The sequence below is a fragment of the Chroicocephalus ridibundus genome, chromosome 4 (assembly GCF_963924245.1).
Source record: "Chroicocephalus ridibundus chromosome 4, bChrRid1.1, whole genome shotgun sequence".
Lineage (NCBI taxonomy): Eukaryota > Metazoa > Chordata > Aves > Charadriiformes > Laridae > Chroicocephalus > Chroicocephalus ridibundus.
Genome location: NC_086287.1, coordinates 22,558,879 through 22,583,484, shown reverse-complemented (window position 1 = coordinate 22,583,484; position 24,606 = coordinate 22,558,879). Strand labels below are relative to the sequence as shown.

Genomic DNA, 24,606 nt, shown 5'->3' with positions numbered 1-24,606 from the left:
CATATCTGAATATATTTTCAGTCTATCAGTACACATCACAGATTACACTTCAAATAAAAGATGCAGTTCATTTTGCTAAAAATCTTCCATTCTTAACACTGGAGAAAAATCTACTTTTTATTAAAAGTATCCTCTGAAAGAGCTCAAGGAACATTTTCCCCTTCAGGGTAGATGTTCAGCTTTGGATGAAAACGAACAAGAATTAACGTCATCTAATGGCTGTTTAATAGTTTATTTGAAATTAGTTTGGTGGGGCCAGTCTTTTTCACAGTTTCTATCATCCAATGCAATTAAAAAAATAATCAGCATCTGTGTAGGTAGTCTTTGTAAAGAGATCACCAAACTGAATAAATATAAGGTACTGCTAAAAGAACTGATTCACACTTGAGGCATGTTGGCAGGTGAGAAAAAAGATATCTGTGCTGCTATTACCCCAGATGTTATTCATAATAAAAAAAAATAATCTTTGATGTTGTGAATTTGGTCTATTTTACAGCTGCCACATTCAAATATTTTTAGTTATATGTCAAAGTTTTATCCCATCTGAAAGAAACTCTTTAAAAGAGAGCCCCACGGATATGACCAGCTAAGCACTTATTGCGGCATTAACATGTTTCAATATTACCATGGATATATTATAGTGACTGACCACGTGCATATTCCTACTCCATGGCAATGCAAAATAAAATGGATTCATATGAACTAAGAGCGGTTTATGTTAAAACAACTTACTCTGCACTTCAAGGACCAATGAGAGAAGGCCAGTGCGAATGGCAGGAGTGATAACTAAGAGGCATGAACCAGTGACTTATTTCAGTTTGCTAACATAACTGCAAATTCTTGTTTGGAACCCTCAAAAATAGAAAAAGCATAAATTTTTAATTTAAACATGAACTTAATTTAAATTACTAACTTGAAGAAATTTTTTAAGATTTATTTCAAGTAGCATTTTTTTTCCAAATTAGAAAAAAGTATGTTGAACTATTTAGAAGGAATAAGCACGTAAATGTGTGGCATATTGTGTAACACTCACGTGCTAGGTTTTGCTCTGAAACCTGCAAAAATTCATGTGTGTGCTTATGGCAATTGTTTTAGCAGTCCCTCTCTCATCAGATAAAGTGATACACAAAAAAAGTTCAATATTTTAAATTAATTTTCTGTAGGATTGGGAAAATATCTAGACCTGGGTCATATCTGCTATAAATTCTACTTAAAATTTTTGTTAGGATGATTTGGTGTCAGATTTATTTGTAGTGAAAGCTCCATGCTTTCACTAGATGTGAAATAGATGTATAACGGCCTACTGCTCCATAGGAGCAGTACAGTGTGCCCAGTTTCTGCAGGATTTCCTAGTGATGTTTTTTATTGGACAAGTGTTAGAATGAAGGAATAATTTGAATTTACAGTAGTGTACTAGTTCTGGCTGGGACGGAGTTAATTTTCTTCACAGTAGCACAAATATTGCTGTGTTTTGGATCTGTGACTAGAACAACAACAGTGTTGATAACACACCAGCATTTTGGCTGCTGCTGAGCAGTCCTTGCACAGCCCCCAGGCTTTCTTTTTCCCACTGTGCTCCCCTAGTGAGTAAGCTGGAGGTAGCCAAGAAGTTAGGAGGGGACACAGCTGGGACAGCTTACCCAAATTGACCAAAGGGATGTTCCATACCATATGAAATTTGTTGCTCGTGCTGTAAAGAGACTTATGATATTACATATCGTTGCAATAAAAGAAAGATTGAGAGAGTTGAGGCCATTCGGCCTGGAGAAGAAGAGAAGGCTCCAGGGAGACCTTTTGCAGCCTTGCAATATATAAAGGGGGCTTACAAGAAAGACGGAGAGAGACTTTTCACCAAGTGACAGAACAGGGGCAATAGTTTTAAAATGAAAGGGGGTAGATTTAGATTAGATATTAGGAAGAAATTTTTTTACAGTGAAGGTGGCGAGACACTGGACAGGTTGCCCAGAGAAGCTGTGGATGCCCCATCCCTGGAAGTGTTCAAGGTCAGGTTGGATGGGGCTTTCTACAACCTGATCTAGTGAAAATCACCTGATCTAGGGGAGCTGGACTAGATGATCTTTAAAGGTCCCTTCCAACCCAAACCATTCTATGATTCTATGATACCATGCTCAGCCATCAAAGCTTGGGAAAAGGACGAGGAAGGAGGGGATGTTTGTGATTATGGTCTTTATCTTCCCAAGTAACCATTAGGCGTGCTGCTTTCCAGGAAGCAGCTAAACATTTGCCTGCTGATGAGAAGTAGTGAATAAATTCCATATTCTGCTTTGCTTGCATGTGCAGCTTTGCTTCACTCATTAAAGTGTCCTTACCTCAACCCACGAGTTTTCTTGCTCCTCTTCTTCTGATTCCCTCCCCATCCCGCTGTGGGGGAAGTTAGTGAGTGACTGGGTGAGTGCTTAATTGCTCTCCGGGCTCAACCCACCACAAGTAGCAATGTGTGTTGTTAAGTAATTGGATTACAAAATTGGTAACAGATAGGGAAAGCAAACCAAAAATCACTAATATGACCCCAAAAATACATCTATCTTTAGGTGTTAATTTAGGATTCTCTACAAAATGTTTTCAAACATACTTGCGTCCTGGTTTGAGGTAAAACAGAAGCAATTTCCTGTTCAGTAGTTTTACTTTTTAGCTAAGCCTCTTCTAACTCTCTGAAACTCTCTGAAATTAACAGCGTATTGTAGAGAAACTGTTCATTCTCAGAGTGATAAGACCAAGGAATGGTACACAGAGAGGTCCTTGCTTATACTTATTGCTATAACAACTAAGGTCATCTCGTTGGAGGGTTGGATGCAGAAGAGCATAAAGGGGTTGCACCTGTGGGGAGGAGCAGATACTTTCTCACAAAGTATCACTCCACTTAGGCAGAACCTGAAACGCATACAGCTTTAATTGTGTATCAGTTCCCTTTGCAATGAATCATGAAATAGGTACAGCCTTAAAAAGAAGAACTTGTGTTAGGGTACAGCTTTGCAATATAAAGATCATTCAATTTGACTCTTGTCCCCCTGAACATCCTTAGTACTTCTTTAGATTAATTATGAGGATCTCTTTTTTTTTTTTTTCCCCAGCTCCTCTAATTTCTTATCTCACAAGGGTGAAACAGTGTGGATATTATAAGACGGCTGTTGGATTTTTGTCCACCTCACAAACGCCAGCTAAGGACAGATAGGAGAATCTTTCTGTTTTCCTGGAGTGAGATACTGGTTACAGAATAATAATCCTAACTCCAGTCCCTGTTGAGAGATAGTAAATAAAGATACTGAGGCAGGTCCTTTACACTTTGATGTTCAGTTTACCGTCTTCTTTTACCAATTTTAGGGCAATGGCATATTATTTGTGGGCATGGGATAAGCTTTTAACCCATGATTTGAAAAAAAAAGTACATACATGGATATGCATGGGTAGACAAAAAATTGATCTTTTCTATTAGAGATGGTTCTCAAGAGATAAGGGAAAAGACTTGTATAGGTGATGAAGTGTGATAATATGAAAGGCTGCAAGACAGTTGCTTAAGAAACAAGAACAACAAAGGAATAAACTACTGCAGGCACCACCAGAGCTGGAATGACATTGTACTGTGTACTATGTTTCCATGGCAACTAGCCATAGGAAGATGAATGTCTCATATTCACTGTGCTCTGCAGTACATGTCTATAAATCAAACTTGCATAAAAGAGCATAAGATTTCTTCCATGGGGTGGCTCTGAAAACCAGGTTATTTTCTCATTACTAGATAATTACATGAAAGAAATACGAGACAATTAGGTCATTTTTTGTATGGAAAGTACCAATACATACAAAAGTACTAATATACCTCTAGTGTGTGATCCTATCAATCTAAAGGCAGAGCAGCATAAAATGCGGACCATGAATGCCTTCTTTTCTTCCTTAAGATCTGATTTATGCTTGCTAGCTTTAAAAACTGTATGAGACTTTTCTGTCCACTTTTGGTTTGTAAGACATTTTTCATCATTTATAGGTTCACTCACATTCACATGTGATTGGTTTTCAGCTTGCTTCTGTTACTATTTCCATTATCATGGTCTAAGGTTTTGGCATACAAATAACCTATGTTTCTTAAACAAATGGCACAGCTAAGACAAATGTTTTCTCAGCAGCAGTAATTAATAATATTGTATAATTTGAATATGACATATTCACAACAAAAAAGGAAAACAGTACTTGAAATATTTTTTAAGAATTTGAATCCCACTTTAGAAGACAACATGTTCACTTACAGACAGTCATTTATCACAAATTATTATTGCAAAGGACTTGTCACATTTCATATCCATGTAGCTACCTCCAGAACAGCAGCATTATTATAAAGAAATTCTTGTGTGTGCTACCCATTAAAAAGAGCCCCATCATGAAAGAACATATCATCACACCATTTACCTTAGCAGGCACTGCTGCAACACCTGTGTCTAGAATGCTGAGATTTTATGGTACAAAGGCATTTTAATCAGGCACACACCAGGTGCATGATAAGCACTTCAGCATTTTGTTCAATATAACTGCAATATTAGCTCAGAAACAATAAATGTTACACTACTGTTCAGGCAAGATTACGGTCAGTTAATACAATCAAATATAAACTGAAAACTCACATGCATTTTGCAAACTTTAGCAACAGCTAAGTGCAGTATATTACTGACATTCGTAAGAAAATAATCCCTTAGGAGAAAGAATGTCTCCATCAAATATTATTTTATCAGTATGAGATGAAAATATATTTGTTTGGTCCTATTCCCATGGAATTAAGAAATAAATAAAAAAACCCCAAACTACCCACTTACTGTACTTAGAAACACTGTTGAATGAGGTGTCTTTTTTCTTTCATAAAATAGAGCGTTTAACACCACCCCATCCTGAAGCTCTTCTACCAATTCAAATTCATTCACTACATCTTTACACATTAATAAAAGAATATACAACGTTAAAGTAAAGCAGGGATATTAACTGTATGTTTCATAACCCTGTATTCCAGTAAATACAGTGCAACCATTGCTAGTAACAGGCTGCAAACTCTGTACTGAGTTTGCAAGGTCTGAAGACTGAGGTTTGTCAGATTTTGTCTGAATTTGCTTGACCTGCCTGGAGCTTTTACTTGCTTTACCTGTAACAGCAGTTCTTTTAAGGACCAGGTGGTTATGCCTAGTTTGTTCTTCTTATCTTTACACAGTATAAATATAGCTTTATAAAGACAGTAGTAACAAGAATTTCTTCTATGTAAAATGAAACTTTTATGAGTTTAAGATAATGATGTAGAGAAGTACAGACATGGCATGACAGCAGAGGCCTTTATATGTAAAGACACAGCACATAGAATAGGGGAGGACAGGCATGGGATGTTAAGATACAGGCCACAGGCTAACACTGGAGGACCAGGACAAGAAACAACTTACCAATGATCAGTTAAAGAACCGCAGACACAGGAGCTGGACAAAAGTGGTTGCATGGATGACAAAGAGAGCAGTGAACAAATATCTAAAATATGTAATACATGCTATATAAAGTAAATTTGGATGCAACACGGGCTTGCAAATCAATGAAGAAAGAGGAAGATGTAAACTGTGCTGGAAAAGATGTAAAAATGACCCAAAGTGGGTGCTGGAGTGAGAGAGAAGAAAACATCAATATGAATATCATACTCCTCTTGGTAAAGAAGTCAGGATAATGGCAATTCACCCTACTGTGCCTGCCTTGAACCTGTCAACCTCAGAACCAAGAGGGACAGTGGAAGACTGAGAATAACAACAGAAAAATAGGTAGATGTTCGGAGGTGTATAACATATTTAACTGCATTGCGACTTTTTGTATCATAGTATTCTTTATTTTATTTTTCTTTCTTTTTTTTTGGTAATTATTAAATCTGTACTAGTAATAACTCTTTGACTAGACTGCTAAGATTTCCATATAGTAACAGTAAATTTTGGCTTTTTGTATCGGGTGTGCCTCCTTTGTAGACATAACAAGATTTTGAGATTTTGAGCATAACAGCTGTTGTAGAGGTAGGTTAGAAAAATAATTTGTTATTCTTCAGCTTCTTATTCTATTTTAAGACTATTTTAATATTAATAAAATACATGAATGATAAATACAATAATTCCATTTTCAAGCTTCAAGTTTGTTAATTCGACATGTATGGATGCCTCATGATGAGCATTTTGTACTACTACAAATCAAGTCTACTTGATCTGAAAGCTAAATACTTCAGTGGGGTCCTTCATTCTTAATGCAAAACAATTACTGATATTCTCCCTTCCTTGTTCTACAGACCTGATCCCTACGTGCTGTATTAATTGCTAACATAGACCTACTTTTAGAACTCACACTTGATCAGAGTCATTAAATCTGAAGATGCTAAAAATATTTCCTCTGTCTTTCTTTTCATACAGTCTTAATCCAACTGTACAGCTCAAATTAGGACAAAATTCCTAGCTCTGTTTCCCTATGTAAAGTTCAACATACCCATCAAGAAATATCCAAAAAGGATGTGTTCCTAAAAGAGGATTTAGGACGACTCTAATTTCAAACTAAAATTCTGAAGAGTTCTCTGCAGATTTGTCCTGGTCAATGCAAAAGAAATCCGTATTACACAATACTATTGTGTAATTTCTTTCAAGAGTAGCCAAAGAAACATGCAAACTTCTCGAAAATTTCATTTTCAAGAACCTATGTTTCTCTTCAGGTTCCGTACCTCGTTCATAAATATGCAATCACAAGTTTCATTTGCTGGACTGTGATAATGCTAGCATTAGAGCTACTGTTGATGTTGTTAATGACATGTCTTCCTTACTAGATACAGCGTATACCATAACATTTGCTTGAACTTTCCTTCATTTATAAATTCACCAAGATTATAATTTAAATTCAAAATTGGGTAGTTTCACTGACAGAAACTGTGTCAAAAGTTTTCAGAACTATTTTACGTTATGAAGCTGTCTTCATTTATTTGACAGTTTTTCAAATGAGAAAGATAATGTAACAACATATGTAAAAATGCAAAATAAACCAGTATGAACAACAACTACATATGCTTTTCTGACCTAAAAAGGATTAATATTCAAGACAAAGATTTTAATCACTGGACAGAAAAATTGGACATTAGGCCCTTCATAGAAGTCCTTAAAATAAAATATTTAAAAAAAGGATAACACCTCAAGCTATTCTGCTTACATTTTCCTATTCATTTCTTTACAATATACCAAAAAGTTATAGTAAAATCACTTGGACATCAAGAAAAACATACCACATAACATTTCAAACCTTCTTAAAATAATTAGTTTCCTCAAAATACATTACATCTTTAGTGCAAAACCACAAGAGTATCATCTAAGACCTTTGACACTCTACACTTTTATTTTGTTATTGAATGCCAGTGGCTTGAAAGATGTACAGACCAATTCCTGTACAGACCAATACCAATGCTTTGTACCATGATTCCAGATAACTACAAAAAAGAATAACGACCCAAAATCCCCCCCCACCTTTTAAAGATGGTGCTCAGCAAGCTATCTGATGCCATGTCTTCAAAAGTGAAGGACTTCTCTCAATGATTGAGTTACTTCCAAACAAATCATTCACATCACAAAAAGAAAGTTTTACATTTTGCAATGCAATGTTTTCCAAAACAGTTTTTAAATAATGTTTACTGACAATTGCAGAGGTAAGATCATTTTTTTATGATCTGCAAATTACTCTCAAAATTTTATTCTTCCACTTCTGAGCCAATCTTACCTTGCAGGAAATCTCACCACTACTGCCTCGCAATATGCGCTACAGTTTAAGTGAATTTTTCAAGATATAGCTCTTAAATACAGATTTCCCCAATTACAGGAGGAAAATGTAAAAGTAAATAATTTTAGGCTTCTTAAAAAACAGTACAGGCAACAAGTTACTTTCTGCATCTGATAATAATTATTTTAATTATAGTTATTTTATTACTTATATTTATACAATTTATATTAATTATTATATTATACATTATTTATCTTCATAACATACTGAATATAATATACTGACTATAAGGCACTGAAACAGTAATGTGCTGAAGCTTATATCTTCAGTTGCATGATAGAATTTAATCATTTCAATTAACTGAAATATATACAACACAAAGCCCGCTATCCAGGAATACGGATGTCTTTGTTAATCTTACCTGAAGGCTTCAGCTATGATTCTTTCAAATAACTTAGCAGAAACAGAGTTGAAGGCTTTCTTGAAGTCTTCAAAAGTTAAAAATCCTCTATCTTTTAAATCAAGATTAGGCAAGAGAAAAATAATGTAAATTAAGGGTTTTTTTAAACTGCTTAATACAATTATGTTTGCATGTGAGCTAATCAATTCACATTTCTGAAAGGATTATACACCCTTTAAGTTACTGTATTTGTAAAATATTTTAGGATGGCTACATTATATAGAAGAACAGTCTGAGAAAGATTTTATACCGACAATTCCTTTTTTGACACTGTGAACCCTGTTCAAAAGTACTGTGCCTACAACATCTACAACTCTCTTATTTAAGTTTTAATTTTAAAAGTAGACATTTTGAATTGTAAATTTCAGATTTGTAAAACTTTGAAAACATATACTCTAAAATATCAAAATTACATTTCAAATCTATCATTTTCATTGACATCTTAGTTATTCTAAACATTGTGTTTCAAAAATTTTCTTGCATAAAAAAATTTCTCCTTCAGTTTAATCCTGCTGCAGACATAAGATCCTGAATACTTTATATCAGAGTAATATCAACCGATCAGTCACTTAGATTATGAATTCACTTCCAGATCCAACTGGAAAATAAAGCATCTCAAACAGGGCTACAGCAGATTGTGTGCAGCAGATCACAAGACAAACAAAAGCACAGTGCTTGAAACAGTTAAGTCCTTTGAAATAACTCACTAAAAATAACACTTCAAAAGCTACTTTTAGTTCTTGGCAAAAAGCTGAGTGGATGCCTATCTGATCATCCCAACATCTGATTTGCCATATGTTTCACTTTCCCTCTTTTCAAGGACCATAGTCCTATCTCAGGTCAGGAAGAAAAAAGCAAAGGATCATTTGAATGTTTATCAGCTCAGAGGCTCCTGGTGAAGTTTTCGGTTTTTTAAGTTTGATGATGGGAGATCCCCTGTTGTCTAGCAGGAACAAAAAAGAATCACATCTGCTTCTCAACAAGAACAAGAAAAAAATCCTTGTTATTTTCATTTCCCTTCCTTGGTCTATCACGAGAAGTCAAAACGATCTATATCCATCACCAGGGACAGAAATATGTAAACTATGTGGCATAAATGAGTGGAAATATATCAGTATGAGTAACAGAGAAATAATGAAAGGTAGCAACAGCAACTAGGTAGGGTGAATGGCTAGAGACTTCTCTTAACAGCTGGAGGAGCCCATAGTACAACAGACAATCCAGAGCTACCATCTAGAATGCCACAGCCTACTGACCTTGACTTCATTTATATTAATACCATCATGATCTTTGTTACTCTGGTACTGTTCTACTTAACTTTGCAGCATCCAGAACATCATCTTAACTTCTTTTTATTTCCTGCAGGTGTTCTGTTTTGTTCAATTATTTTAGAGTTAAATTAATACTCCAAATATTTAGGAGAAAAAAAATTACCTTGCACATCAAAATCTGTAAATATTTGCCTTGCTTCGTTACTGTATAACTGTGCAGCCTTTTTTGCACTCATGAGATTTAAAACTTTTCAAATAATAGACCTAGGAAGATGTAAAATATAAATAAGTACCCCTGCAAAAAAGTCAGTTTTATTTTTCTCCTTAAAAATATGTACAACTGTGGTCTAAAAATTACGAATAATTTTAATTATATAAATAAACACAAAAATAAAACTGAAATAGTAGTCTTCAAAGTTAGATCATGATCATGCAAACATTTCAATATCGTTTTAATTTTCTCACTTATTTTCTATACTTTATAATAGATGACCTCTAAAGGTCCCTTCCAACCCAACCCATTCTATGATTCTATGATAATGCTTCTGTTTACTTCTACGTTTTCCTTCTTGTTACTTGCCATCTCATGTTTCTTTGCTTTGGAGAGAAACATGGACTTTTCTAAGTCAATAGCACTTGCATGCCATGGATAAAGATCCATGCTGCATAAACAATCTATCTGGCATCATTCCCAGGAATGAGAGAACTCTGAAATAATCTATAGCCTCAGATATAGATTCCTATGACATTTCTAATAAAATTGAATGTAAAACTGGATTGGTTATTCCTCCTGCACACTATATGAAAGTCTTTACTTGTACATTTATCTTGTTCTTTTAATGAACTGAAAATGAAAGAAATTGAAATGCAAGCATGGCTTGGAAGTACTTAATTGACCATTTCTTCTAAAATCAAAGTAAAACATAAAAATTAAGAAACAAAAATCTGCCCCTCAAAACTTCAGGCCTCCCCATGAAACGTGCAAAAATCTTGATATAAAAATTCTGCAGATACATATATTTTGCGCAAAAAAAATCCCATTTCAGCTCAATATTTAAACAGACAAATATTCCTTTCTTATAACTTTCTAATATATGCTTTATGCTCATTTAAAAAAAATAATTTTCCTTAGAAGGCAACATCACTGTATCCTGCAGGAATTTTTCTTTATCAAATAATATAACAAAAGCTCTGCACTTCTTTCTTTTGATTCATTCATATCCTATTCTTTCTGCAGTGGTTCAAAAGCACAACTCCTTCAGCTCCACCTGCTGTCTCAATTCAAATATTAAACTACAAGCTTATGGATTTCCGGTGTTTCTTTCCTTATTTCTTCTTGAAAAAAATCATACATTAAGAACTGTTACAGTCTCAGTTTCCAGGATTACAAAGACTTGCTGCTTTCAACTGCTAGGTTCTGTACATGCACAATTTCTTTAATAGCAGAGGTTGCCTAAAACATACTGAACTTGCCTGCATGAACAGCTTTCCATTCAATTGGGTAACTATGGAAGTGAAACGATAAAAAACAATATAAGCTTTCCACCCATTTATTTTTTTCTCTTTCAGAGTAACATACGAGCCCAGAAAATTGTAGTATACAATTTTCCTTTTATAGAATGACTCCTCTAATAGAGTGCCGCCTATTCATTGATCTTGAAGCTTGGCAATTTATGTGCTACTAGAACAGGCTGTAAAGCTATCTCAACACACAAAAAGGTCATCTTAAAAAAATATTCAAGCCAATTAGGTATTAACAAATCCATAATCTATCTTTATATATTAGTTCACTATTTTTCGTTCAGGCATTCATATGTGGTTGTCCTCTTGAAAAAAAATCTGAGTAAAATCTTCATTCTGTATTTATTGCCTAAATGAAAGATTTACTAGTAAGGGTGTGGTTTTATGAACATGGGTTTTGGCATCAATGCTAGAATAAACAAAACCAGCCTCTGCACTGCCTTTGTATCCATACATATACTTGTGGGGCCATATGGCAAAAGGGATGGGGGAACTTACTGACAAAAGCAACCACATTTTTTTGCCACTTCATTTTTTATAGGAATAATGTCTCCAATAAGACTTGCCACGCGACCCCACAAAGAGATGTATGGGCATAATTGATAAGGTCAAGGGCAATAAAAGAAAAAAAAAAAAGGAGAACTATATAAATGGGAAGGTGTTACAGAAAGAGACATTTATTGAACTTTGATGCAAGATTCCAGTATTTGACCAAGTAAACAGTGGAAAAACATCAAAAAATGGATAGAACCTTTTTCATCATTTACCAACTTGAACACTAAAAATTCCTAACTACTCTATCACTAATCTATACCATGTTGCTAGTAAGAAATGCCACTTAGAGAAGCAAGAATAAGTTCAAGATAAATGTAACATAGAAGCACTAAAAATATTACAAAACTAAATGAAATCATATGATCCTCTTTAATAGCCATGGTAAGCTCATTTATAGAATCATAGAATAGAATCATACAATCATTTAGGTTGGAAAAGACCCTTAAGATCATCGAGTCCAACTGTTAACATAATACTGCCAAGTTATGACTAAACCATGTCCCTCAGTGCCATGTCTACACATCTCTTAAATACCTCCAGGGATGGTGACTCTACCACTTCCCTGGGCAGCCTGTTCCAATGCTTGATAACCCTTTCAGTGAAGAAATTTTTCCTAATATTCAATCTAAACCTCCCCTCGCGCAACTTGAGGCCATTTTCTCTTGTCCTACCACTCGTTACTTGGGAGAAGAGACTGATCCCCACCTCGCCACACTCCTTTCAGGTAGTTGTGGAGAGCAGTAAGGTCTCCCCTCAGCCTCCTCTTCTCCAGGCTAAACAACCCCAGTTCCCTCAGCTGCTCCTCATAGGACTTGTGCTTGAGACCCTTCACCAGCTTCATTGCTCTTCTTTGGATACGCTCCAGCACCTCAATGTCTTTCCTGCACCGAGGGGCCCAAAAGTGAACACAGTATTCAAGGTGCAGCCTCACCAGTTGTCTTGGTTTCAGCTGGGTTATAGTTAATTTTCTTGCTAGTAGCTGCTGTGTTTTGGATTTAGTGTGAGAATAACGTTGATAACACGTATTGTTTTAGTTGTTGCTAGGTAATGCTTATATAAAGTCAAGGACTTTTTCAGCTTCCCATAGAAGCTGAGTGGGAGCGTAGAAAAGACAAACTGGCCAAAGGAATATTCCATACCATAGACATCATGCTCAGTATATAAATGGGGTCTGGCCAGGGGACAGGAATCTGGGATTGCTGCTTGGGATGGGCTGGGCAATCAATCATTGGGTGGTGAGCAATTGTATTGCATCACTTATTTTGTATTTTCTTTTATCATTATTGTTATTGATATCTTCTCTTCCATTACTGTTCTATTAAACTGTCTTTACCTCAACCCATGAGGTTTTCTTTTTTTTCCAATTCTCCTCTCCTATCCCACTGGGGCATGGGTGTGGAGTGAGTGAACAGCTGCGTGGTCCTGGTGGCCACTTGGGGTTAAGCCATGACACCAGTGCTGAGTACGGGGGGATGATCACTTCCCTAGTCCGGCTCACCACACTATTCCTGATACAGGCCAGGATGCTATTGGCCTCCTTGGCCACCTGGGCACACTGCTGGCTCCCATTCAGCCAGCCATCAACCAACACCCCCAGGTCCTTTTCCACCAGGCAGCTTTCCAGCCACTCTGCCCCAAGCCTGTAGTGCTGCATGGGGTTGTTTTGACCCAAGTGCAGGACCTGGCACTTGGCCTTGTTGAACATCATACAATTATATACATTATCATTAATCTGCATCAGGTTCTTCAAAACTCCGAAGAGTCTAAGCTTCATAATTTTTTTAAATTTGTGAATGAAAATGGAGTAGAAATCATTGACAGGTAAATGTTTGCATATTACCTGAATTTTGTGGTCTCACAGAAGACATTACTGAATCCACCTTCACCTGGAACACAGAAGATATGCCACAGTGGGTAAGTGATAAATCTGAACTACCGTATGATTTCCATTTTATATCAATAGTATGTGATTTCATTAAACAATGATACCATAATAATACATATTACACAACTGTATCATCTATGGCATTTAAGAAAATATTTTATTCTAATTAAAATAAACCCATCTCTCTTTCATCCAGTAATCTGAGCATATATGTAGCCCTAATAGAATCCTAATCAATATCCAAACCTTAAACTAAGTATGCTTAAACAAACATGCTTAACTTTATACAGATTGGAGTTCAACTACACAAAAAGGAACTGTAATATTAAAAAATAACTTTTGAAGCATCAGCCCCCAAATTCATTATTTCCTTTGAACAATGAAAGAAATTCCAGTGTCAATATTTAGATTGGAGACGAGCTATTTTGTGAAACCTAGTTTGATCAAAATTCATTTGGTAAATCTGTTTAAAATAAAAACTTTAATAAAAAGGTATAGAATAAAAGAATGAAAAGGAAATTTAAAAAAAAAATGTTTGCATCATCCAGCTTCCACAACTATCCTCAAACCAATCCACTATTGTCTCATTTTATGTATTACGTGTCTCCTTTACTGTCTTTTGATAGGATCGTACCTCACAATTTTATCTGTTAGGAACAGACTGACATATGTTGATTAGCGTGTTACCAAGATCACTAACACTCACTAAGATTAAAGTGTTACCAAGATTCATTATAATACAAAAGCAAAAAGCTAGATGACATGATGAAAATGAAAAAACTGACTTTGCAGAACTGAATTAGGAGGGGACCAAGAGATCACTGGAAAAGATCTTTGAACAATGTAAGGAACAGAAAGGGAGCATATACCCAAGAAAGCACAGGTCTGCTTTGTATATTTATATAATATTTATATTGCTTTTTAGCATGACTGAGTGCTTATGAGTCCAAACTCTCGCATCCATGTTATCAGAATACAAGACTGCACATAGTTGCAGCACTGAGACAACTACATGGGAGGAGAGGACGTGTTAGCAGCTTCTGGTGCAACCTAAGCACGCTCCATTCTGGAGAACGGACAAGCCAAACATGCCGTGGCCAGTCAACCTAAGACTATATGTTCCATTTGTCCTGCAACACTTTTCACAGTGACTGTGTCAAGCATGGAAATAGACTAGGGAGTCCTTTTTAGAAAGCTTTGATAAGGTGTGCCAAAAGAGCACCTGGAAGTTCTAAGCAGCCCTGAGCTCAGGCTGCCTTTCTGTACTCTGGATGTCAGGGTGCCCTGCTCTTGGCATCTTATCCAGCGGCAGACGCCAACCTACTGGTGTCCTGATAGGAAGGCAGGGAGTTGGGTCAGGGAAAACACTGGACATTTCTGGGGGCCTGGCTTCCTAGGCATAGCGTAGGGAGTGGTTTCAGTTAGGTCGAAATATAACAGTACCAGGAATGAAACGCCAGCTGTGGAAATTACATCTTGTCATGACTACTATTTCTGCAGTACACTTTTCATTTGAAACACTGAACACCTGAATGTGCAGTTAGCTAGCTGAATGGTTGTTAAAATCTGAGAGCATTTTAGATCAGTTCAAATAATTTTAGGGAAAAGAGGATCAGTGAACCGAACTTCCACAGCAAAAAGTGTAAGTCCTACAAAAATGATTCCCACAATGCTGCTAGTTCCCCAAAATGATGATTTTTATATGCTAATAAATATATCAAATATACATGCAGTATCAGTCCAACAATCAGGTTAATCTCTATTTTCATGTTTTCCCAATCACTTGTTTCAGAAGGCTTAATTTTAAACTGCAGTAAGTACAGAACCTCCATGAATAACCATGTAAAAACAATATTTTATGAAAAATAATATAGAATTGTTATAACAAATTATTTTGAAAAAGCAAGTGGAGCAGGAATGCAATTCAGTCTTAGGTCACGCCTTCTCTAGTAAAGAGTTCTTTCACGACATCTAGTGGGTAAAGTTAGAATTACTTTCTATTTATACAATAAATGAAAACATGATTAAAAAAAAGATGCAGCAAAAACTTAGTAAAAATGCAGTTGCTTGATTGCAATTAATGATGCTAAATAACTGCCATTTCCACCGAAAAATTTCTGTTAGTATGTCGTGTAGTTGAGGAAACAGTTTCACCTTAATTTAATAAGAAATGTGTGCACACCATTCCCTACTCTTGAAAGTACTCTCCTTGCCAGGGCTGTTCTCAGTGACTTCCAAAGAAATACAAGGACTGTTACTATAGCCTCTGATTTTAATCAAGCGAAATGCACAATAACATGATCAAGAACTGGATTCTAATAATTAACTTTTAGGATTGTAACTTCTGTGTTTGATTTCTATCCGGTGCACGTAAAAAGTTGCGTTTCTCAGAACTAGACAAAAAAGTACCAAAACGTCGTAAGGAACACTTACAAGGCCTAGCCATCAGCAAACACAAAAGCTGTGGCTGTGCCATAAACCATAGTTAATACATGTTAGCAAAAGCCACAAATGAAAGTATCAGTCTACCCAGGGATCTTTTAGTACTTCACAATGAGCAGTCATTGGGTAAAGACCAACAGTTGCTGGAGCTTGGCCCACTTAAGGAGCTAGCAAAACCACTAGACAGCAGAATCACTCCTGGAACAAACACTGTTTAATTAATTTTTGTGCAGCTGCACACGCAAAATGGTCTACAGCCAGGTGGTCACAGCACTGCCTAGAGACACAGCAGGTGTGACTTGGCACCTTTTCAGGAAGAAATAACAAAACCTGCACCTCCTTTCTTCCCGAGAGTCCTCCACTTCTATTCTCTTTTCAAGCGGGAGCCATCAGTGACTTATGCACAAAACCTGCACTTGTTTGAATGCCTTAAGCATGTTTTAAGTACTCCTACTGGAAGAAACATTCCGGGAATTTAACGGAACAGCTAATTTTTACACCACAGTAAAAACAGATAGGAGAAGATGGATAAGAGTCAGCTGAGCGTTTTCAGATTCATAATTCAGCAGTTAAGACTCATTTTAGAAGTCAAAATTATTTTTAGATCTGGACGTACCTCATTGAGAAAATGTCTACCCACAGCTGAAATGTATCAGAGATGACCACTTTCAGTTTAATAAAACATTTCTGTGGTTTTTACTGTAAATTATCATAGAGAAAATTTTGTTTATGCCCTTGTTAAGACTATTTGCCTAAAATACGTATTTAAGTAAAAAAAAATAATTAGTTCACAAGTGGTCCTTGGGGAAGACTTCTCAAACTGGAGAAGAAAGACGTATCATAATTTCTATGCTAAATAGACTTTATGGTATATTGGTCAAGCTTGTATCGACCTGCCATGAGAAAGACAAACTCACAGGCATACATGCATTTATTTTGAAATCTTGCATGTGTGTCCTTCTTTTGAGATCACCTACTAGAGTAGAAACATAACTTAGAGAACTACACTGAGCCATATAATTTATCCTGTGTCTTCCTGTGAGTATGCAACACATGATTTCTCTCAGTATACCTTTCTTTTGTTAAGATTTTCGTACAGCTATAGATTTATACTAGTCAAAATTAAAATGCCCAACTGTTACTTGAAACCAAAAATAGGTATATTTTTGAGAACACATTTATTATTAGGACATGCAGTAGTTTCACATCTACTGAAACCACTGAGTAAAGAAATGGAGTGTACCACTAATAAAAACCAATAAATGATCAGTAACAAGCTCCGCAAGTCACTTATTTCATATATCTTGTACATGAGTGAAATACAATGCAACCTTTTGCTCATCACAGTCTGCAGCAGGAGAGGTAGGGGGTTGATTATTTTCTTTTGAAATAAATACCCCCAGATAAGAAAATTATTTTAAGAATCTGCAGGCATTTCTGTTTACCAAACCTAGCGTAATCCACTCCAATTAGTGTGGACCAGTCAGTACACAGAGTTCTCAATACTGAGACTTCAATATAAGCTAGATCTTCAGAATATAATTGAAAAAATAAATACCTTTGAGTTTATAACTGTTGTTTTGGTTTATAACCAAACAACATTACTACAGCAACTTTAAAGCCCTCTCTGCTTAAATTGACTTTGTTATCTTCATCATACGCTTCAAAAACCTAGAGAAAGAAAGCAATTTGCATTAAAAAACAATAAACCTGACCTAATATTTTTTACTTTGAATAATTGTTATGGGAAGAATAAAATAGGCATTTGCCAAATAATCTATGCTATTTAAAAAAAAATAAAATTGAAGATTAGTCGCATCTCTGTCAGAACTCTTCATTAACTCTGTTACAGGAGCTGAAAACGTGTCCATTTAATTTTAAATTCTTGTTAAGTTTTCCTATTTCTAAGTTTTATGTGCTTATTATGAAAAGGCTTTTTGCAAACTTAGAATATATGGTAAAGACTTTGCATATTAAATTTGTTTCTGCAAAATCTTGATTTTTTTTATTGAAAAATGCATCTTTAATTCTCTCAGTAAAGTCATTATATAGACAGGAACTATGAGGAGAGACTGGAATGCAAGCATAGTCAGAAACCACCAAATTTTCTTAAGTACTTTTAGAAAATAAATACTGTTTCCATAGTCTATATTTAGACAAGATATTATGCACATAACATAAGAAACCCATGCAAGTTTCCTAAGAGCTTTTCCCACAGCTTCAGCTGTGGGACCTTCAGCAAGGGTTGGTAATAAAACATTTAATCTCACAGTACTGAAGAGTATATCCACAGATTGTTTCAGGAAGAAGCATTACATGCAACACTCCAGAAAAGTGACAATAAATTACACAAACAAGCTGAAATTTCATTAATGGTTTTCTCGGTGTAGCTTGCCGATTTTAGTGCATGCTGACAGAAGACACATTATTTGTTAACTGCAGTTAACAAGCTTGTAATAAATTAATGAGAACCGAATACTAAGACAGTTCATTTTGGTAGACAGAGCAAGCTTTGATGTGGTCTATGCTCTTACTTTGATTAATTTTACACCTGTTTTCCTCCCACTCCATTTTTGAAGTTGTCACGCAGTTATCTCATTAGCGGGGTGCTTCAGACACAGTAATTAACAACGGGCTGAATGAACGATTATGCAAATACCGCACCTGCCCTCAGCAAATACTAAGGCCAGATAATAGCTTATTAGATTAATTCCGGTCACTAAGACGTGACTCTGTCGCCGGTTCAGCAACATTTGAGAGAGGCGCCAGAGCTGCCTCACTGCCCCTCGACGCCCATGATGGCCCTGGGAGGCCGGAGAAGCCCTTCAGGGACCACGAGGCACCGATGGGAGGTACCCGCCACCCCTCGGGCCCCCAGCGGCGGGGACGGCTGCCCTCAGGCCGCGGCGCCATGGGGGCCCAGAGGCCCCCGCCGCCACCAGCTCCCGCGGGCCAAGCGCAGCGCCGGCGCCGATTGGCTAAAATCAGGAGCGCGCCATTGGCTCGGGAGGCGGGGAGGGGGCGGGGCTGCGCTGCGCTGAGGGCAGGCGGGCGCTCGGCCTTCTCCGCTGCGCTCCTGGCTGCGGGCGCTCTTGCTCGGGCGGCGGGGCTTGGAGGTAAGCCGCTGTCCCGCCCCGGAGTGCGACGGGGCAGGCGCTGGCGTCTGGGGTGAGCGGTAGAGCCCGCGAGGTCCCGGTGCGGGCGGCAGCGGCCGGTGGGGCCTTAGCGCGGCCGTGGCTGAGGGGATGATGGTGGCGGCTGCCGCGCGCTGCTGCTCGCCCCGCCCCGGCCGCAGGCCCCGCCCTCCCGGCGGGGAAGGCGGCGGGAGCAGCGGTCCCGTCCGCACGGACCCGGGGCGGCGGGCAGGTAGGCAGGCCCGCCTCTTGCCGCCTTCGGCTGCGGGCCTCGCCGGGAGGTGGTGGGAGGGGGGTTGTGGTCCCGCAGAGGCAGCCGGGAAGAGCGGCGCTGGCTCGGCTCCGTGCTGCCGTGTCCCCTCTAGGCGTTAGGGTCGGTATGAGAAACAGCTGTGTGATGCAAAGTGCTCTCTTTACGTTTGAAATGCTGTCTTGTACGTGTCCTTTTCGTAGCCGCTTTTCCATGCGCAGTTAGCAGCTTCTTGCTTGATGGTTGCTTCCATTGCACGTGGTCCTTTGTTTCCCGGGCACAGAAAAAGCCTTTGTGCGCTAGGAAATTTTCCCGAGTCAGAAGTCGTGTGGAGGTTCTGCCAAATACAAAAAGCAAAGCTCTGTAGTAATGAGCACATGGAAATACGAAGGAAAACAGGCTTGAGCATAGTGAAAATGCACAATTTTTGTTTGGTTTGTTTTTTAATCCCTAGGAACATGCTTCAGGAAGGTGCGCATGGAAAATGGACAGTATCTAGCAGTGATGAAAGTACCGAGGAAAATTCTGACAGTGAAAAACCGTCTACATCTTCACTACTGGATGCTACACGTGGCAGAACGAGTGGACCACAATATCCATGCTCTGACGCTAGGAAAGCTGCTCACAAGAGAAAAGCTTCTCCCCTGAAGCTCAGTGATAAAAAAATTTCTACAGAAATACCTCCAGCAGAAAAACAGAGAGCTAGCCAAGAAGGCTTAGGCTGGTGTCTTTCTAGTAGTGATGAAGAGCCTGAAGATCAGGAAAAGAATGCCCACAAAGAAACGCTGAAAGAAGAAAAGTGTGATTCGCCCAAAGAACATCCTCTGAATCTTAGCAAAGATGATGAACTCCCAGAGAATCAGAAAGCAGAGGAGTATGATGAAACACCCAGTGAAGCCCAAGATACCTGGGATTTGTTGAATGGAGGAAACCCTTTCAGGTTTTTTCTCACTAAAGTCAAAGGAATTGAACAGAGCTATAATTCTGGAGCCCTGCACATAAAAGGTGAACAAGTGGCTTCTACGGAAGTGGGCTTTTGGGAGAGTTGTTTCCAACAGAATGCTTATTTTTAGTTTGTGGGTATTTTTAAATGCATATATCCCTTGGTGTGGCTGAGGCTTCATATTCTAAATGTGCAAGTTGTAGGAATTGGTTCTGTTATCTTTGCCGTTTTCTTTCAGAATTACAGTGTATAAAGCATTAATTTGCTGATACTGATTCTGTTGTAACTTCTGAGTTATGCTGCACAAATCTAATGTTTGTTTAGCAAAGACAAATCATAAGGTGCTGACTTCTGTGTGAAAACCGCTTGCCTTCGTGGCTCTTAAAGGGATACTTAAGTGCCTAATCATGCTCCCTGAGTAGTTGTTAGCGCTTGTTTTCATGCTGCTGAGTAGTTTGGACCTAGTAGTTCTCTATGACTTGATGCAGTACAAGGTGGTATATCTGAAATTCCATGGCTGGGATTCATGGGCCCATTTCAATTCAATTAGAAGTGAGCATAAGTCAAGATGCAGTGAAGTCTTTGGTGTACAATACTGATGCTTCAGGAACGCTGTGTAGCTGTGGTTTGATTTAATGGGAAGCAGCTCTGTCCACCTGTAAACATTATCTCATTCAGAAATGAAATCTTACACATCCCAAGAAAGAATCAGAAACAAGCATTAATAGGAGATTTATGCACAAAAATACAGTAAAATGAGGTAGTCCTTTGAAGGAGAACAAATGACTGAAGACCTATTCAATTAGATTCTAACTTTTCCTGAACTTCATGTGCTCGCTATGAGCACTGATTATTGGTGGGAGCCTGGTGTTAAAGAACTCAATTGCTTAACTGCTGTATGTCTTTTATTTGCTTTGTGAATTCATTGTGGCTTTTGGCTTGCCCTCTCAGGGGTAATTGTCATGCTAGGTGACTAGTTGAGCTGGTGGGGGGGCTGAGCATTTTTTTGTTTGTTTAATCTGCAAAACCAGATTTCTGTAGAGATAGACATGAAATATTTTGTCTATCGTAGAACATATTTGTAGGATATGTTCTCAAGTTGCTGCTGTGCTTCAGTTATTGAGGTTATAAATATTCAGTTGGATATACCATGAATGAATTAAGGATGCCCACATCCTATAATCACTCTGCAACAGCTAAATCTTTAAGCATGCCCTTACTACTTCTACCCTGCCACAGTTCTTCAAGCCTGCTCTAGAGGGGAGAGAGTAGTTTGATGTCCGTTTCTCCATATGATCTTGGTCTTTCTCCTAATGAGTTCTTAAAATTTGTTTTCTACTTTGGGAGGATTAATGCTTTCTATAAACATAAGACTGTAAGTCACTCGAATAGTCAAAACAGTAAACTTAATTGTGAATGTCTCAGTTACACCGAGTCTGTGAACAATCTGGCACTTGTGGTAGTTACCAAACTGTTCAAGTTGTGAAATGTTTACTTGAACCTTTTTTTACTCAATTATGCTTTAATGTTTTTAATAGATATTTTATCTCCTCTTTTTGGGACTCTCATATCTTCTGCTCAGGTGAGTTTCTTGTTTGCCAAATTGATTTCACTTGCTAATTTCACTTTATTAAACTTAAACTTGATAATCCACATTTGTGTCAGGTAGTTGATACTAGCAGGGAACTCTGTTAAAATACAGAGGGAACTCGAAATGTTTTCAACTGTACAAGAGTTTATTGAAATATAAAAGTCATTCCGTGTTCTGCTTAGAATTCAGACTGCTTTCTCCTGTTTTGGGGAAATGGGTAACTGAAAAATGCGTATTTGTGAGCATGTACATGATTTTTTTTTTTTTTAAAGAAAAAAGCCTTGCAATTTAGGAATGATATATTTCGTTTATCGCGTAGAAGCTTTTGCTATCATTCATGGTAAAAGCACATGTCAGAGAGATGGTTCTTGACCAAAGTTTTTACATTATGTGTACGTGATTCTTTTTTTCTGCATGTTAAATTTTATTGACACTAATACGCGGTTTTGAGTAACTTAAATTAATTCCTGAATTGCTAAGAGATGTGAAAGAAAGCACGTGGAATTCAAAAATACACCTGTTTTTAGAACACGCTGTGTATGATGGAAGCCGTATTGAGTGATGACTTAATGTAGAAAGCTTTTTTATAGTTCATTGTTCTGACAAACTCTGCTTTTTCGTATTAACAAGTCTGTTTTCTTTTTCTTATGTACAAGTTTAACTACTGTATAGATGTGGGATGGCTTGTAAGACAGTATCCGCAGGAATTCAGGTATGTTTATTTTATGAAGATGAAATGATGCAGTTTCCAAATCATTCTGTTCTGAATAACTGAAGGATAAACACTTGCTTACAGTTGTAAATCATTGTTACCAATTATGTATGTGTAGAGTCTTGTATGCTTACTCCAGTTGTAGTTCTCTATTGATTTCTTGCCTCTTTTCTAGACTGTTAAATGGTCATAGCTTCAGTATGGCTGGTTTCTGATTTTTATTAATTAATGCTTAGGAGGTCCCATTGTGGGCCATGGTGACAATGCAGTAGATGACCTGTAAAGATGGAACAAGAAGCTTTTTACTGTACAGTTTACTGAGCCAAGAGCAAGGTAATGCAAGAGATAGGAGAAAATGTAGGAAGGGTACAACAAAACTATGCAAAAATCATCAGGATGATATGTCATGGATGTGATATGGTTGGAGTTTCGGGATATTGTTATGAAAGCAGTTTTTAGGTTTGCTTGAAATTCCATTCTGATAATTGCAACCTACTGCAGATGAAGTGCTTGCATTTTACTGGAAATGGGGTAGAACAGAGTATTAGGAAGTGAATGGGAATCTACTGCCAGAGCAGACCTAGCCCTCTCCTCTTCCCTCTCATTCTTCCCATCTTCTCAATGACTAAATTGTCTTTGATCTATACTGTGTATATCAGTACTTTTGAGAGCTTTTATCTGTCTTGTTGCTTACAGATCTTTCTATCTTGTTCCTTACAAAATCTTGTAGTATTAGTTTCTATTTTGGTGTCTGATTTACTCCACACTTTCTGTTTTGTTTTTGCCTTTTTTTTTTCCCCCCATTAAAGTTTTCTGGTGTCTTTCTCTTAGAGGTTCTATTGTGGTTACAGCTTGTTTGAGTTAGTTAATAAGGCATGTAGACTTTAGTGCCATCTTCCTGCTGGGCTATTGAATTTAGGGGCCAGAAGTCATAGCTACGTGAAGGAGTACCTTAGACTGACTAATTCACTTGATGTTTTAATAGTAATCTCTTTTTATTTAAGGAAGAAGCCATTGTTGATAGTTCATGGCGAAAAGAGAGAATCCAAAGCTGAACTGCTTGCCCAAGCACGCCCTTATGAGAACATTAGCTTTTGTCAGGTAATTAACATTTGTATCATCCTCTGGTTGAAATTAAACAATCTGTTGCACTCAAAAATCTTGATACGGATGGAGAGGGGCACGCCTTCTATGGGAAGTCAAAAATTTAATGTTACGGTTTAAGGAATATACTTACCAGGACTGTAGGAACATGGTAATTACATTCCTGGTCTTCTGTGATTATGGTAGACTGTCACCTACAAAAAGTTTGCTCAGAACAGCTGCCTGCAAAAATGTCATGGGGCTCACAGAAGAGCTGTACACCTTCTCCACTAATAGGTTGTGCTCAAATTCTTGTAATGTCTGAAAAGGAAGCACCTTTTCTGTAAAGTGTGGAACTTAGTCCTAGCGTCACTGTAATCTTTATTCTCATCAAAGAATTATTATTTGTCCAAATATGTTTTACACAAGAAAACGCTGTTAGAAATATCCTCCATAATACTGTTTAAATCACTATCAGCATGCTTTCTGGCATATGCCACTTTCTCTCTGGATGTTATGCTCACTCTTTTACTGTCTCTGAGTCATAAAGTTATTGGCTTCAACCTCAGGGAGGGATGTGGCTATGGCAACTTGACAGCGTTTTGAAATTTCGCTGTTTGGAGTATGTTATTGATCATGGGGATATTTTAGGAAGAGGATGATCTTGGAATTTTATTCCTTCTCAGGCAGTCTGGTAATCCTGAGCTTCCTAGAGATTGCTGTACTGATGCCAAACAGTGAGTTCTCAAGGCCAAGATATCTGGGCTGCTGTGTGCTATACTAATTGGGTGTTTGCACTAAGTTGGGGAGTAGCAACAATTTTAGATGAAGATTTCAAATATACTAGCAATAAATTCATGCTTTTGCATGAATTCACACACAACAAGAATTTGAATGTAATATGTCCCATATGATAGATTTGTCAGTGTACTTAATAGTAAGTAGTGGGGCAAAATGGCATTTCTGATGATTTTCCTGTTTGGGTATACTTC

The 24,606-nt window shown here is 37.5% G+C and overlaps 2 protein-coding genes across 3 annotated transcripts in view; one reads left to right on the top strand and one right to left on the bottom strand.

The window, feature by feature from the left end:
- Positions 1–17,566, bottom strand: part of EFCAB11 (EF-hand calcium binding domain 11) — a 62,765-nt gene extending 45,199 nt beyond the window's left edge. The window contains 5 exon segments of the mRNA XM_063331760.1: positions 8,189–8,279; positions 9,662–9,742; positions 9,745–9,762; positions 13,415–13,468; positions 17,485–17,566. Coding sequence (XP_063187830.1) covers positions 8,189–8,279; positions 9,662–9,742; positions 9,745–9,762; positions 13,415–13,468; positions 17,485–17,503 — 263 coding nt within the window. The 5' untranslated portion in view covers positions 17,504–17,566.
- A 1,361-nt stretch (positions 17,567–18,927) lies between these two features.
- The window catches only part of TDP1 (tyrosyl-DNA phosphodiesterase 1), a 49,122-nt gene continuing 43,443 nt past the window's right edge, over positions 18,928–24,606 (top strand). For both annotated transcript variants that reach the window (XM_063333011.1, XM_063333012.1), the window contains exons 1-5: positions 18,928–19,017; positions 19,740–20,290; positions 21,767–21,810; positions 22,476–22,531; positions 23,536–23,632. In XM_063333011.1, coding sequence (XP_063189081.1) covers positions 19,744–20,290; positions 21,767–21,810; positions 22,476–22,531; positions 23,536–23,632 — 744 coding nt within the window. In that variant the 5' untranslated portion in view covers positions 18,928–19,017; positions 19,740–19,743. The remainder of the gene's footprint in view (positions 19,018–19,739; positions 20,291–21,766; positions 21,811–22,475; positions 22,532–23,535; positions 23,633–24,606) is intronic.